At 39.9% G+C, this 14,927-nt stretch overlaps 1 protein-coding gene across 6 annotated transcripts in view; it reads left to right on the top strand.

Annotated features, from left to right (window-relative positions):
• b3gnt2b (UDP-GlcNAc:betaGal beta-1,3-N-acetylglucosaminyltransferase 2b) overlaps nt 1-5,491 on the top strand; it is a 53,317-nt gene extending 47,826 nt beyond the window's left edge. For 4 of the 6 annotated variants that reach the window (XM_043704235.2, XM_043704237.2, XM_087991713.1 and 1 more), the window contains one exon: nt 3,236-5,491. In XM_043704235.2, coding sequence (XP_043560170.1) covers nt 3,245-4,432 — 1,188 coding nt within the window. In that variant the 5' untranslated portion in view covers nt 3,236-3,244 and the 3' untranslated portion in view covers nt 4,433-5,491. Of the gene's footprint in view, nt 1-1,027; nt 1,111-2,450; nt 2,530-3,235 lie in introns of all 6 variants that reach the window. The other 2 variants (XM_043704236.2, XM_087991715.1) reach the window with 2 other exon arrangements.
• The last annotated feature ends 9,436 nt before the right edge of the window (nt 5,492-14,927 follow it).

Genomic DNA, 14,927 nt, shown 5'->3' with positions numbered 1-14,927 from the left:
CTCTAGTTCTGGACTCCCCGACCTCAGGGAAGAGACTTTGCCTATTTACCCTATCCATGCCCCTCATAATTTTGTAAACCTCTATAAGGTCACCCCTCAGCCTCTGACGCTCCAGGGAAAACAGCCCCAGCCTGTTCAGCCTCTCCCTATAGCTCAAATCCTCCAACCCTGGCAACATCCTTGTAAATCTTTTCTGAACCCTTTCAAGTTTGAGGCCATGCTGCAGCTGTACAAAACTCTGGTGTGGCCGCACTTGGAGTATTGCTTGCAGTTCTGGTCACCACATTATAGGAAGGATGTGGAAGCTTTGGAAAGGGTTCAGAGATTTACTAGGATGTTGCCTGATATGGAAGGGAGGCCTTATGAGAAAAGGTTGAGGGACTTGAGGCTATTTTCATTAGAGAAAAGAAGATTGAGAGGTGACTTAATTGAAATTTATAAGATAATCACAAGATTAAATCAGGTGGACAGTGAGACCCTTTTTCCTAGGATGGTGGTGGTTAGCATGAGGGGGCATAGCTTCAAATTGAGTGGTGATTGATACAGGATAGATGTCAGAGATATCATCTTTACTCAGTAGTAGGGGCGTGTAATGCACTGCCTGCAACAGTAGTAGTTGCACCAACTTTACAGGCATTTAAATGGTCATTGGATAGGCATATGGACAAGAATGAGTAGTGTAGGATAGATAGGCTTCAGATTGGTTTCACAGGGCAGCACAACATCTAGAGCCGAAGGACCTCTATTGCACTGTAATGTTCTGTGTCCTATGATGTCATGATCAGTATTCCCCAGTGGATCTTTTGCTGTTACTAACATTTAGCCTAACACTAGCTAATTAACCCTGCCTCATCATACAATACTAGATCTCAGCCTTACTACAAACTGATTCCATAACGTATTATAAGAACTCTTGTTGTGTATTTTAAGTTGATGGATGAAATACTGATTAATCGGCGATTTTGTCATGGATGGTGTTGAGCTTAATTGGAGATGTTCCATCACACTCTTTTCATGTGCCTTTTAGTCAGTAGACTGGCTCTGGAGGCCAGGAGATGAGTTGGAGCAGAATTCCCAGTTTTGACCTATTGTAATCACAGTAATCACATGGTGAGTCCAGTTCACTTTCAAATCAGTGGCAATCTCCCAAGGTGTTAATAGTGGGAGATTCAACGATGGTAATACCTTTGAAAATGAAGGGGCGATTGTTGGTGTTCTCTTGTTTGAGGTGATCTTTGCTTGGCACTTGGGTTGCATAAACATTACTGCTATCTCTCACTCCAAGCCTGAATATTGTTCAGGTCTTGCTGAATTCTGGACATGGACTGTTTATGTATGAGGAGTTGTGAATAGTGCTGAACGTTATGCAACCATCTTCAAACATTCCCACTTCTGACCTTATGTTGGAAGGAACATTATTGGTGCAGCTGAAGATAGTTGGGCCTAGGACACTACCCTGAGGTGATGGCCTGGAGCTGAGGTGACTGACTTCCACCAACCACAACCCATCTTCCTGTGTGCCAGTTATGACTCCAACTAGCAGAGAGTTTCTCCTTTGATTCCCATTGACTCCAGTTTTATTGATGCCTCACTGGATCAAATACAGCCATGATATCAAGGGCAGTCACTCTTCCCATGCTGGTAAAAACAATGACTGCAGATGCTGGAAACCAGATTCTGGATCAGTGGTGCTGGAAGAGCACAGCAATTCAGGCAGCATCCGAGGACAGGCAAAATCGACGTTTCGGGCAAAAGCCCTTCATCAGGAATAAAGGGTCCTGATGAAGGGCTTTTGCCCGAAACGTCGATTTTGCCTGCACTCTTCCCATGCTGCTGAAATTCCGTTGTTTGTACTATGCATCTGCTGTCCTTCTAGGTGATTTAAGTCGTGGGTTTGAAATGAAACCCAGCAGGTTTGACAGCATCTGTAGAGAGAAATCAGTTAGCATTTTGTTCCCCATGATCCTTCATCAGAACTGTCCTGCCAAAGCATCACTGAACTGGAAATGTAAATGTTGTTTTTCTCTAAATAGATGCTGCCAGACCGGCTGTGTTTCTCCAGCGCTTTGTTTTTGTTTTTGTTTCAGATTTAAATCATCTTTCTTTTTATTTTATGGGTATGAAAGATCTGGGTTATGAGAAGGAGAGGTTGACCTGATTGCAGGCACCATTCTTGGCTTTTCCAGTAATTAATGTGCATGGTCCCGTACTGTCCCAGTAAAAGACAGCGAAGAGCAGCCCCCTTAGCTCAGTGTTGGGGAGCTTGTATTTCTTAACAGGTCTACATTGTTCCAATTTTTTGTTGCCACATGTTGTTGTTGTCTTTATTTTCATTTTTGAATTATTTTTCTTTCATGTCTGTGTTGCATTGTTAGTGTGAAGTTATATTGGTGCAACATTATTCCACTTCCATCTTGATCGGCAGTGCTCACACATTCCTGTCATTGCAGGATTCACTGTGGTATTTGTGATTTGATTCGAAGTGTAAAATTGGATCAGGAATCTGGTGGATGTATTAGTGATTGAAAGGTAACAAGAAATTTTAAACTGTGGAAACATAGAATGTTTAGAGCACAGAAAGAAGACACTTGTGCATCATGTGTGCACTGGCCAAAAAAAAAGACACCCAGCCAAATCCCATTTTGTAACGTTTGATCTGTAGTCCTCACATGACAAGACTACAGGTGTATATCCAGACACCAACTAAATGAGCCAAAGGTTGCTGCCTTTTCAGGCAGTTAGTTCCATAACCCCCATCCCCACTGGTAAAAATAAGAGTCTTCATTTTCATGTTAATCCTTCTGTTCCCTTCCTATCCACTGTATCCAGACCCCGTACAGTTTTGAGCACCTTAATCAAATCTCCCTGTCAGCCTCCTCTCTTCCAAGAACAATCCCAGCCAGTCCACTCTTTTATCATAGCGCCATTTCTTTCAATCCGGCAACATCCTCTTAAATCTGTTCTTCAAATGTCCACTTAGGATTGTGGTGTTTTTGTTTGGAGCTCCTTCCATCACCAGAGCTAAGAAGACATTTTTTTAAAATTACTCTGAATTATCAGAAACCCAGTTACTTTTCCCTCATAACTGTAAGTTAGGAAGCCTGAGATACTCACTCAGTATTTGATTCTGGATCTACTCGTTGACAGTTCATGTATGAGCAGTCTGACTGTGGCAAGAAGCTGAACTACTCATTCTGTCTGTTTGGTAAATGTTGTCTAATTATTCTTTTAACAGGTATGAAAAATGAGTGTGGGGCGCAAAAGGACGAAGCTGGTGGGGATTTTGATGATGGTAAACTTCTTCATTTATATAGTTATAGAGATTTCACGCAGTGGCCACCAAGAAAGAAACTCCAGCAAAAAAGTCATCATTTCTAACAGTGTCTTTTGGAAGCCATTGGTTCATATTAAGCCGTACTGGAATCGAGAACAGCACAAGCTGGATGAGTTATATAACCCTGTTACTGCTGCTTTATATAACAGAACTGTGATGGACAACATAAACATGACAACAATGTACACATGTGAACCTAACTCTCAGTTAAAGGATGAGATTAGTAATTTTGATTCTTTGCCGGATCGTTTCAAGGATTTTCTAACCTACCTACGATGTAGGAGCTATCCATTAATAATTGACCAACCAACCAAATGCCAGGATAAGCCTGTACTGCTGCTGGCTATAAAGTCACTGGAATCACACTTTGATAGAAGGCAGGCCATACGTCAGTCTTGGGGTAAAGAAGAAATTACAGGGAATAAGACAGTGGCTAGGATCTTTTTACTGGGAAAGTCATCTCCGGCAGATGATTTTCCTAATCTCTCAGATATGCTAAAATTTGAGAGTGAACAGCACAAAGATATTCTTTTGTGGGATTACAGGGACACCTTCTTTAATCTAACTCTGAAAGAAGTGTTATTTCTGGAATGGGTAAGCAAATCATGCTCTGATATTCAATATATTTTTAAAGGAGATGATGATGTCTTTGTGAACACTGTGCAGGTTCTGGAATACTTGAACACTCTGGATAAGGACAAGGCCAAAGATCTGTTTATTGGTGATGTTATTACAAATGCAGGGCCTCATCGAGAGAAAAAGTTAAAATACTATGTTCCGGAGAGTATATACGAGGGGGTATATCCTCCTTATGCTGGTGGGGGTGGGTTTCTGTACTCTGGATACTTGGCAAAGAGACTTTATAACGTGTCACATAAAGTAACACTCTATCCGATTGATGATGTGTATACTGGAATGTGCCTTAAAAAACTTGGCCTTGCTCCAGAAAAGCACAAAGGTTTCAGGACTTTTGATATAATGCAAAAAGATCGACATGTTACCTGTGCATATAAAAACTTAATATTAGTCCACAGCAGAAATCCTCAAGAAATGATAAGAATCTGGAGCAGGCTGCAGGATCCTGAATTGAAATGTTAACCTAAAATACTTAAGGAAAATGGTTGAAAGTTGAGTCCTATTTCTATTGGTTGTAAAAGGTTATCTTTCTTGCACACATATTGATGTTGCAATGCTCATAAGCTGTGAGAAAGTGTATGTTGGAGCCTGTCTCCAGTAACAGATCTGGGAGAAGCATAAAGAGTCCAAAGGATTCTAGAAGTCCCTAGGAGGTGTCAGTTCTATTGGTCAGATTTTCTTATTCATCCTACTGAACATACAGAAATGTCTCAGACTCTGCAATTTGCACTGTCTCAAATGTAGCTATCTTCCAAAAAGGATGCTTTCCATTCTCTATCAAAGGAAATCCTGGGAGATGATAATGGACCCAATTCAAATGAGTTCTGGTAATCATGACAACAGAGGGAATCAGTCAGAATATGGTAGGGCAATAAAATGTATTTTATCTGCATCAGAGATTACTGAATGTTACCCTGCACAGTTTCAGCAGGGAGAATGATGCTGTCTCGTCAAATCATGTGTACACTGATAATTTTAGAGGTTCGCTATCAATCATTTGATTACATTGTACTGTACATCATGAAGGGCAATATTTCATGTCTTCAAAGAAGAATGTAAGTGGATTTTGTTAAATAAATCTAATTTGTGAATGGAAAATTGAAGCTATTTAAATTTTAGAATGAGTGACATAATAAATCCAGAGATTATATTAAAATTCTGGGCACACAGCAGATTATTTCCACTCTATTGCTGAACAATTTCCAGTTTATGTAAGCATGTGTGCTTTCTGTGGTTTATGTGAAAGAGTGTCTGCTGTTTTATTTATTCCGATCAAAAGACCAAATTGTTTATAGTTTCTATTTTAAAAAGCAATGTCTATTTGTCTGTAAAGCCTCAAGTGCGATTTGTCTGTGAATAAACTTGGTTAATATCATCCTTGGCAATGATTGAAAATGTAACAATTTTCTAGTATGCGTTTCTTTTAAATGAAAAGGAGGAAGCTCTAACTGTACATAAAGCAAAATGTGTGACAATTATTTAACGGCTGCATATTTATCAATAAAACCAATTTATAACTTAGACTCTCTTCAAACAAATGCATGACAGCAAAATCCTACATATCCATCAATCTTTGTGAAAATATTGGCATAAGTTTTGGAACAAAACACTTTGATTTTAATTTTAGCTATGATGAGTGTTTTGCTAGTTCTGTGACATCAGAAAAGTGAAAATGCCCCCAGCACCATGTCTTTTCCCTTGATCTCCATTTAGTGTCTGGATTTGGCAGATATCAATACCTAGCATATTTTTGGTTGAGGTGGAGGAAGGGCATAAATGCAAAATGTGTTATCAAATTTAACATGAGAATATAGTTGGAAATTGCTGAACACTTCCATGGGATTTGTCAACATTTGCAGAAATGATGTAATTTACTATTTCCACAAATTCCAAGAAGCTTATCAATTTGAATGACTTGAATTTGCATCTTAATGTGCATCACTGGTGGTTAAAAAGTAAAATGTTGGAAATCTGAAACAAATACTGAGAAAGCTGGAGATACTGAGTAGGTCTGGTGCTGGAAAAGCACAGCAGGTCAGACAGCATCTGAGGAGCAGGAGAATCGATGTTTCAAGTGTAAGCTGTTCATCAGGAAGATTCTCCTATGTTCAGTAGATCTGGCAGTCTTTGTTGAAAGAAAAACAAATTAATATTTCGAGTCTGGTGTGACTCTTCAAAATGTTAGTACTGTTTATGGGTATGTGTTTCTATTTTGTCAACATTATCTTTAAAACGAAGGTATTATAATTTACATTTTGTAATTTGCATTTTCTTGTTTGAAGCCATTCCTATAAATTTGTTTCTTCATCTGGCCCTGTTTTGTGAATACTAAAATAGTTCAGAATCAACATTTCCATTTCTCATAGTCCAACTCTCACATTCTGAAGATTTAGCACTGTGGAGCAGGAGTAGGTCATTTCAGCCTTCAAACCTGCCCCACCATTTGATAAGATCATGTCTCATATACTTTCCTGTCCCTCACACTCTCTTCTCTCCCCCACCACCACCAAAATAATCCTCTAGACTACCCCCCCCCCCCCGCCCCCCAACCAGTTTCCTCACTGTCGTCCATGTAAGAAATATCTAACTTAAACTTTAATTCAATGATCTAGCCTACAAAACTCAGAGGAAGGGAATTCCAGAGACAAGGTTACTTCATTAAAATTGTGATAATTTATTATATAAATGTTGAGACATTAATGACAGAAAGCCATCTCATTGAGATGGGCAACCAGAAAAAACAAATTCTGAACTTTCTAACTTATTATTGAGATTTATTTACTGTCTATAGAGTCATACAACACAGAAATAGACCCTTTGGTCCAACCAGTCCATGCCGAATATTATCCCAAACTAACCTAGTCCCCACCTGCCTGCTCTTGGCTTATATCCCTCCAAACCTTTCCTATTCATGTAATTATCCAAATGTCTTTTAAACATTGTAATTGTACTGACATCCACCACTTCCACAGGAAGTTCACTCCACACGTGGAACAACCTCTGTGTAAAAACAAAAATTCCTCGTGTCTTTTTTTTAAAATCTCCCTCCTCTTACCTTAAAAGTATGCCCCCTAGTCTTGAAATCCTCCATCCTAGGGAAAAGACACGTATCATTAACTCTATCTATACTCCTAATGATTTTATAAACCTCTAAGGTCACTACTTGGAAATGTGGAGGCAGTTTCAATTAGGAATTCAGGAGGGCATTAAATAGTTATTTGGATAGAATTGGTATTCAGTGATGTGGGGGAAAAGGCAGGAGATTGGCAATAGGTGAGAGAACTGACACAGACAAATGGCCCCCTCCTGTGCAGTAATTGAGTCAGAGATTCTGTGAAGTTCTTGGCATCAGCCATCAGTTCGCACTCCTGAGTGTTGATTGGCCAGGAATTAGCTTGGATGGTACCCTTGTTAAATTTAAAGCTTTAGATTATAAGAGCAGGAAGATTAAGTTGAAACAGTACAGAATTTTGCTTAGGCCATACCTAGAATACTGTGTTCAGTTCTGGTCACCGCACTATAGGAAGGATGTGATTGCATTGGAGGGGGGCACAGAGGAGATTCACTAGGATGTTGCCTGGTATGCAGCATTTTAGTTGTGATAAGAGGCTGGATATGTGCAGGTTGTTTGAAGTAGAGAAGATTGAGGGGCATGGACAGGATGAATCGAAAGTAGTTGTTCCCTTTAGCTGAAGGATCGATAACTGGAGGGTATCATTTTAAAGTGAAAGGCTGGAGGTTTAGAGGGGAGTTGAGGAAAACCCTTTTCACCCAGATGGTGACTGGCATCTCGGATGCACTGCCTGGGAGCCAGAGGCAGGAAACCTCACAACCTCTTAAAAAATACTTTTTAGCACTTGAAGTGTCATAACATTCAAGGATATAGGCCAATTTGAGTTCAAGGGTGTCTTCTGTATTGTATGATTCTCGTTTATATTTAAGAGGTTCCAGTCATATTAAACTTGTTTTTTTAGGCTGTCTTGACTGCAGATACATGTGCTAAGTGAATAAACTGATCTTATAGAATCTTTTTTTGTTTGTGCTATGTTGCTTCAAGTAGTTTGAAGATTGTGTCTTGGGTGAGCCCGGGCCTTTTAAGACACTGACACAGTGAACACATTGCCAAAATGAAACGGAGAAAGGAAAGCGAGTTTCAATGTGGGCTTCTCTCCACTTAAATTACAATGCTTATCTATGTCAAGTTTTTATTGCCTGTACATGGGCATGTACAAGTTGTCTCACTTTGTTATTTTTATTTCATGATTGATCTTTTAATATTACACAGAATATCCCCCAAAATTTCCCTTTACAGCAGTAGCAGATGTGTGAGATGTATCACTGACTGACAATATATACTGAAACCTTGTAATTATGGTTGCAACGGGACAAAATTAAAGCAGAAATCAGAAAAGTTGACTCAACTGGAAAAGAATAAAATTTCCTTCTCAATGATGGGAGAGGTAATTAGTTACTAATCAGACAAGAATAATGACCTTTATCAATTTGATAAAACTTTAATAGTATTAGTTCAGAATGTTTGCAAGTGTTTGAAAGATGCTACAAGATCTAAGTCCCTCACTCCATAGTATCATGCAAATTTACATCGTGGGAGGGAGTCACTCAGCCCATTGTGCCTGCCTGAGCTAATAAGGAGATGTTTGAGGAGAAAGTGAGGTCTGCAGATGCTGGAGATCAGAGCTGAAAATGTGTTGCTGGAAAAGCGCAGCAGGTCAGGCAGCATCCAGGGAACAGGAGAATCGACGTTTCGGGCATCCCTTCTTCAGGAATGAGGAAAGTTTGTCCAGCAGGCAATAAGGAGATGTGAAGACAAATGATACTTTCCAGGTTTTGGTTGGGAACTTTTTAGATCGCAATGCATATATTTTTGAAATGTGGTGAGGATTTCTGTCTCAAACACCATTTCATAGGATGAGTTCCAGATCCCCACCATCCTCTATGTGTATTAAAATACTCTGGAATCAGGTCTAAACCTTTACTCTGGTCATTCCATGCCCAAGGATCATAGACTAAAATTCAATACAGAAGAAAGATCCGTCATATCAAATTCAATCACTTTCTGGGGCAGCCCAGTTAACATTTAACAGGAATTAGTTAATTTTCTCACCCCACTACTCCATTGTAGCCATAACTACCCTGATCTGTCATAGAATCCATTCATTTTTTGGTTACAAACTGCACAGTATTATTGCACAACAACAGGTCATTTGGCAGAACTGTTCTCTGCCAGTGTTATCTTCCACATTAACTTCCTCCCACTGTAATTCATCTGATCCTGATGGTATATAACCTGATTTATTTCTTCCCCTTGTACTTACCTTTATTCTTCTTAAATCCACCTCTGGCACATGCCTCAATTTTGCCATGTGGCAGCAATTTTAATTCTTTCCACTCAGGCTTGCATGTATTACAGTAAACACCACTACCTTTTTATAAGTTCCTTAATTACAGTCTCATTTGATGTTGAAATCCCATCCATCCCTTACATGTGCACATCCAATTCTGTGTTGAACTTCCACATCCCACTGTGATCTGAGGATTCAGTCAATTCCAAGTTCTTACCTTGAACTGACCCATGATAGATTATTTTTCAATTTCCTGATCACTGAATGATTCAGAAGAATTTAAGGAATCTAATGGAGCCTAAACTTCTGTCCATTCCAAACTCAATTTGAAACTTGAATTTTTAAAATGTATTCCTTTCATGGGATGTCGGTGTCTCTGGAAAAGCTTATTTCACCCATCCCTAATTGCCTTGAACTCAGTGGCTCTTAGGGTAGTAAAGATTCAGTCATATTACTCTGGGTCTGGAGTCATGTTTAGGCCAGATGAGGTAAGGATGTAAGATTTCCTTCCATGAAGGACATTGGTGAACCAGGTAGGTCTTTACAAAATTGATGATTACTTTTGTGGTTACCATCACACAGACTAGCTTTCAATTCCAGCTTTTGTAAGTTGAATTTAAATTTCACTGTCCTCTTCACCAAAGTTTTAGTCTGGATGGAGATGGAGTTTCTGGATCCTGATTAATTTTGCATATTTTGGATTGCTTGTCTGATTCACAACGAGTGTTGCTTCAAACCAAAGCAGCTTTGGAGCCATTGCCTATTTCATACCTTTCCTGGAGTTAACCCATCTACATGACTGTATCTGCAACTTTTCCCCCTTCCTATCCATCACATCTTTTTGCTCTTGAAAATTCCTCATTGCCTCTAACTGTCTCTCGAATTGATCCATTCGATCTGGATAGCATTTGCGACCAATGGCATTTATTGCAGATATAATCCTCAGTAACCCATAAACTCTCCCTGAATTCCCAAATCTGACAAGAAGAGCATAACACTCTACTCAAGGCCATTTTTGCTTATTTCAATATACAGACCCAGAAAATAGCACTGTCTTATTCCTCTACAAAACACTGCCCCTGGTAAAATTAATACTTATGGCTTGTATTTTAAGTTTAATCAAGAGACATATCTCAATAAAACATATAACCAAAGAACCCACTTTACTCACTCCTGCAGACTTACTGTAAGGCCACCCTTAAAATATCCAATTATCTCTGTCCTGTGACGTCTGCCAAACGGGTTCCTCCAAGATAATTTGTGAATTTCACTGTTTGTTAATTTTCCCAGGTGCACTCCGATTTCCAGTGATACATGAATTCAAACAGCAAAGGCAGTCACTGCAGGTTCAGTGCTCTGTCAGCAATGTGGGTTTCTTTATCTGTCTGTCTTCTGCACTGACCTCACCGTGTGCTTCCTTTGTCTCTTCCTCTCCCTTTTAAAAATGTTGTTGTTTTGACTTTTGACCTTCAGTCATTTTGTTGGAGCCATTTCTCCAATCAATCACACAGCTTCTATCTCCTCTTTCAAAATCTCGTAAAAACGCTTTATCTCTGAAGGTGCTTTCCATGCATTCTACTGACTGTTAACTCCATCATTATTGAGCTTCCTCACCCTTTTCTGAAGTCATAGAGATGTACAGCATGGAAACAGACCCTTAGGTCCAATATGTCCACGCCGACCAGATATCCTAACCTAATCTAGTCCCATTTGTCTGCATTTGTCCCATATCCTTCCAAACCCTTCCCATTCATATACTCATCCAGGTGCCTTTTAAATGCTATAATTGTACCAGCCTCCACCACTTCCTCTGGCAGCTCATTCCATACACACAACACCATTTGCATGAAAAAGATCCCTTTAGATCACCTTTAGATCCCTTTTAAATCTTTCCCCTCTCACCCTAAACCTATGCCCTCTAGTTCTGGACTCCCTTAACCCAGGGAAAAGACTTTGTCTATTTACCCTATTCATGCCCCTCATGATTTTATAAACCTCTATAAGAACATACCTCTGCCACCGACACTCCAGGGAAAACAGACGCAGCCTATTCAGCCTCTCCCTATAGCTCAAACCCTGCAAACCTGGCAACATCCTCGTAAATGTTTTCTGAAACTTTTTCCAAGTTTTACAAATTTTTCCTATAGCAGGGAGGCCAGAATTGCCTACAATATTCCAAAAGTGGGCTAACCAATATCCTGTACAGCCACAAAATGACCTCCCAACTCCTGTACTCATTATCCTAACTAATATCCTAACGGGCGGCACAGTGGTTAGCACTGCTGCCTCACAGTGCCAGAGACCCAGGTTCAATTCCTGCCTCAGGCGACTGACTGTGTGGAGTTTGCACATTCTCCCCATGTCTGCGTGGGTTTCCTCTGGGTGCTCCGGTTTCCTCCCACAGTCCAAAGATGTGCAGGTTAGGTGAATTGGCTATGCTAAAATTGCCCGTAGTGTGAGGTGAATGGTTACATGTAGGGGAATGGATCTGGGTGGGTTGCTCTTTGGAGGGTTGGTGTGGAATTGTTAGGCTGAAGGGCCAGTTTCCACACTGAGTAATCTAAAGCTAAAGGAAAGCATACCAAATGCCGCCTTCACTATCCTATCTACCTGTGACTCCTCTTTCAAGTAACTATTAACCTGCACTCCAAGGTTACTTTGTTTAGCATTAATTGTATAAGCCCTGATTTGCCTTTCCAAAGTGCAGCACCTTACATTAATCTAAATTAAACTCCACTTGCCGCTCCTCAGCCTAGTCCTTTAATTGAAACTTTCTAAAATGTAAGAAAATATACAACTCAAACACATTTATTTCTGGGTGATATCTTGTGCTTTAAATAATTTCTCTAAAAATAATACATTATTTTAGAATATAATAAACCTTCAATTACTTCCAGATTCCTAGTCATGAAACAAAAGTCAACAAAAGCTTTGTTAAAGATCATATAACTTTAGGCTTGCCATGAGTTTGAAATGTGTATATTTGGATCTGTTGGAAAAACATCTGTTTCAGTGCCGGAGGAATTATGAGAAAGCAATGTGAATCAGGATCACATGCCTGAAGTCATAAACCTCATGGTTGCTGATACATCTTGGCCTACTTAATCAGATTTAACTTGTTTTCCAAATGCAGCAAATTGAAATGCCCCACCCCCCAAAAAAATTGAGACTTCTACTTAATCTAAGTGTGGAGAGTGTGTTGCTGGGAAAGCACAGCAGGTCAGGAAGTATCTGAGGATCAGGCGAATCGACGTTTCGGGCATAGCCCTTCGTCAGGAATGAGGGGAATTAATCTAAAAGAGTCCTGTTACTGATCTCTGAAATGACTGGGTTCATAGTTCCACTTCCAACTTCAGCTTTAAGCTATCAGCATACCTTGCAAACACAATATTTGTGGTTTCAATAGAAAACTGCAAATAGAATATTTAATAAACTTGAAATAAGCTTATCTTAATTTCTGTAGCAGATCAGTTGAGAGAGAACATTTCACCTCCAGCATAACAAAATCAATCAGAGACAACAGTAGTTAATAATATTCACTGACCCTTAGAGTTTTTTTTTAAAAGCCTGAACGCCATTTAAAAAATATACAATATCCAAAATGTCAATGTTTCAGTCCAGTTTTCAAATTGTAAATCCACACCAAACCTGGTCTCTGGTGGGTGAGAAGTGAACATTAACTGAACCGAACAAAGGTTTATTAATTTAAACTTAAATTGTGGATGAGTTATGCAAATTGTCTTTGACTTGACCGATAATATTAATTTTTGGTAGCATTGTTCAGGGTGAGCCAAATATAATGTTTATAATCATCAGATGTTTCTGTGTAACTGGCAGAGTCGAGGGCAAAGATTTACAATGACTCAGCAAAATCAAATTCCAGTTGTAGCAAGCAGTATTCTGGGATTTGTTTTACATGTGCCAAGGGATCAAATAGTCTACAATTCTGAGAAGGCTGTAACTTTCTGAAATGTATGGAAATGCAGAGTGTTCCACGAGGCAGATTTCAATCTGTAAAACTTTATGAAGAATATATTATATAAAAGTTCCATATTCCTTATTTAAAAGTTAGAATTGGTGCCAAATCCTATCTATGTCAATGTGTCAACAACATTCCCATTTCCTCATTTTGAAACTCATTTATATCATAACCATAGAGTCAGGCCTGGAGTGAGGAGAAAGCCAATACAAACACACAGACAATTTGGAAGCTGCCAGAGACCGTTCGTACCTTAGAGCCTGCTCCACCATTAAATAAGATCATGGTTGATTTGCTTGTACCTTGAATTCCAGATTTCCTATCTACCCCGTCTCCTCTGCCTTAAAATATTAAACATTGAGAATATAAGAGATGGGAGGACAATTGCAGACAAGTTTTCAATGTGAGAGAGGTAGGAGAAGAAAACTTGTAAGATTGAAGGGACAAATGTAGAGACGTACATTGGAGACTGAGGAACAGCTGGCTATTTGGAAATTGTCATGGAAGCTTGGTATACCTGTGTGACAGTCAGAGAAAGGTACGTACAGTCACAGCTTTCTGCTGTTTGGATATTTTTGCTCTGACTCTGCTCAGTCTGCAATTGGGCTGCATAACAATTACTGAGAGATGTGTCGATTCGGCGAAGAACACTTCACTGCGTTAACGAAGCTAAACACAAATAAGTTTTTGTTATTACTCAAAGCCAGACTTTTGATTGGATCGCATGAACTCTCAAAGTACAGAGCTGAGCTCAGTGATCCTAGTTAAGGAGCCGGCTTCTGGAAAACTTCAACTTGAAGCTAACGAGGTGTCAGGGTGAGGATCTCTTCGTGTACAGAGTTCCCAGCACAGCAGCTCACTTACAGCCGGGGAGTGGCCGTGACAGACCACTACTTTCCCGTCCACCCAACTCTCAACTTGGAGGTGAATGGGAGAAGAAGGAAGGAGGACTGGAGAACATGTTGTGGGTATCAGACCCGATCAATCAACCGTCAGCAAATGTCTCCATCGCTGATTCACTCGGAATTGGTCAAGAACCATAAAATCTATGACTCATTTCCCCCTCAAGTGGCCCGATGACAGTTCTCGTAAAACCAGTGAATATTCCCAGCAGCGATGATACTGCTAAGGAATATGTCACTTCTGAAGTCAGCAATATGACGAAAGATGCCAACCTTCAAAGCATCGGAAAACAGCAGCACGTTAATGACTAACAATACTCTCAGTGAATTCCCTGTAGTCTCATATTGAATCCAGTGAGCCTCAACCACAGGAGAGGAGGCATTCTGAGTCAATGCAAAAAAAAAAGGAAATCCGCGCAGTAGCGCCCAGTAAAATCTGCTCTGGTTTGTGTTGTAACACTGTACAAAGGTCATACTCTATTTCAAGGCACTGACCACATTCTTCCATTGCATAATTCAAGGGAGGAAGATGCCCCCTCACTGTGTGGACGCTGACGTGGCTGTCCCCGCTAACCTACCCTTATATTGTAGTCCGGTTGAAATGTTGTGTGGCCACAGCCAATAGTTTGAACTGAACAAGTGAATTTTTTGAGATCTGCCTCGGACTGGGAACCAACGACTGTTTCCTGACCATTTGCAGTTAGATGCTACCA

Source organism: Chiloscyllium plagiosum, unplaced genomic scaffold (assembly GCF_037043375.1).
Source record: "Chiloscyllium plagiosum isolate Xiang-an unplaced genomic scaffold, Cpla_swu_hap1 HiC_scaffold_10, whole genome shotgun sequence".
Classification (NCBI taxonomy): Eukaryota; Metazoa; Chordata; class Chondrichthyes; order Orectolobiformes; family Hemiscylliidae; genus Chiloscyllium; species Chiloscyllium plagiosum.
This window is presented reverse-complemented; position numbering and strand designations above follow the sequence as displayed.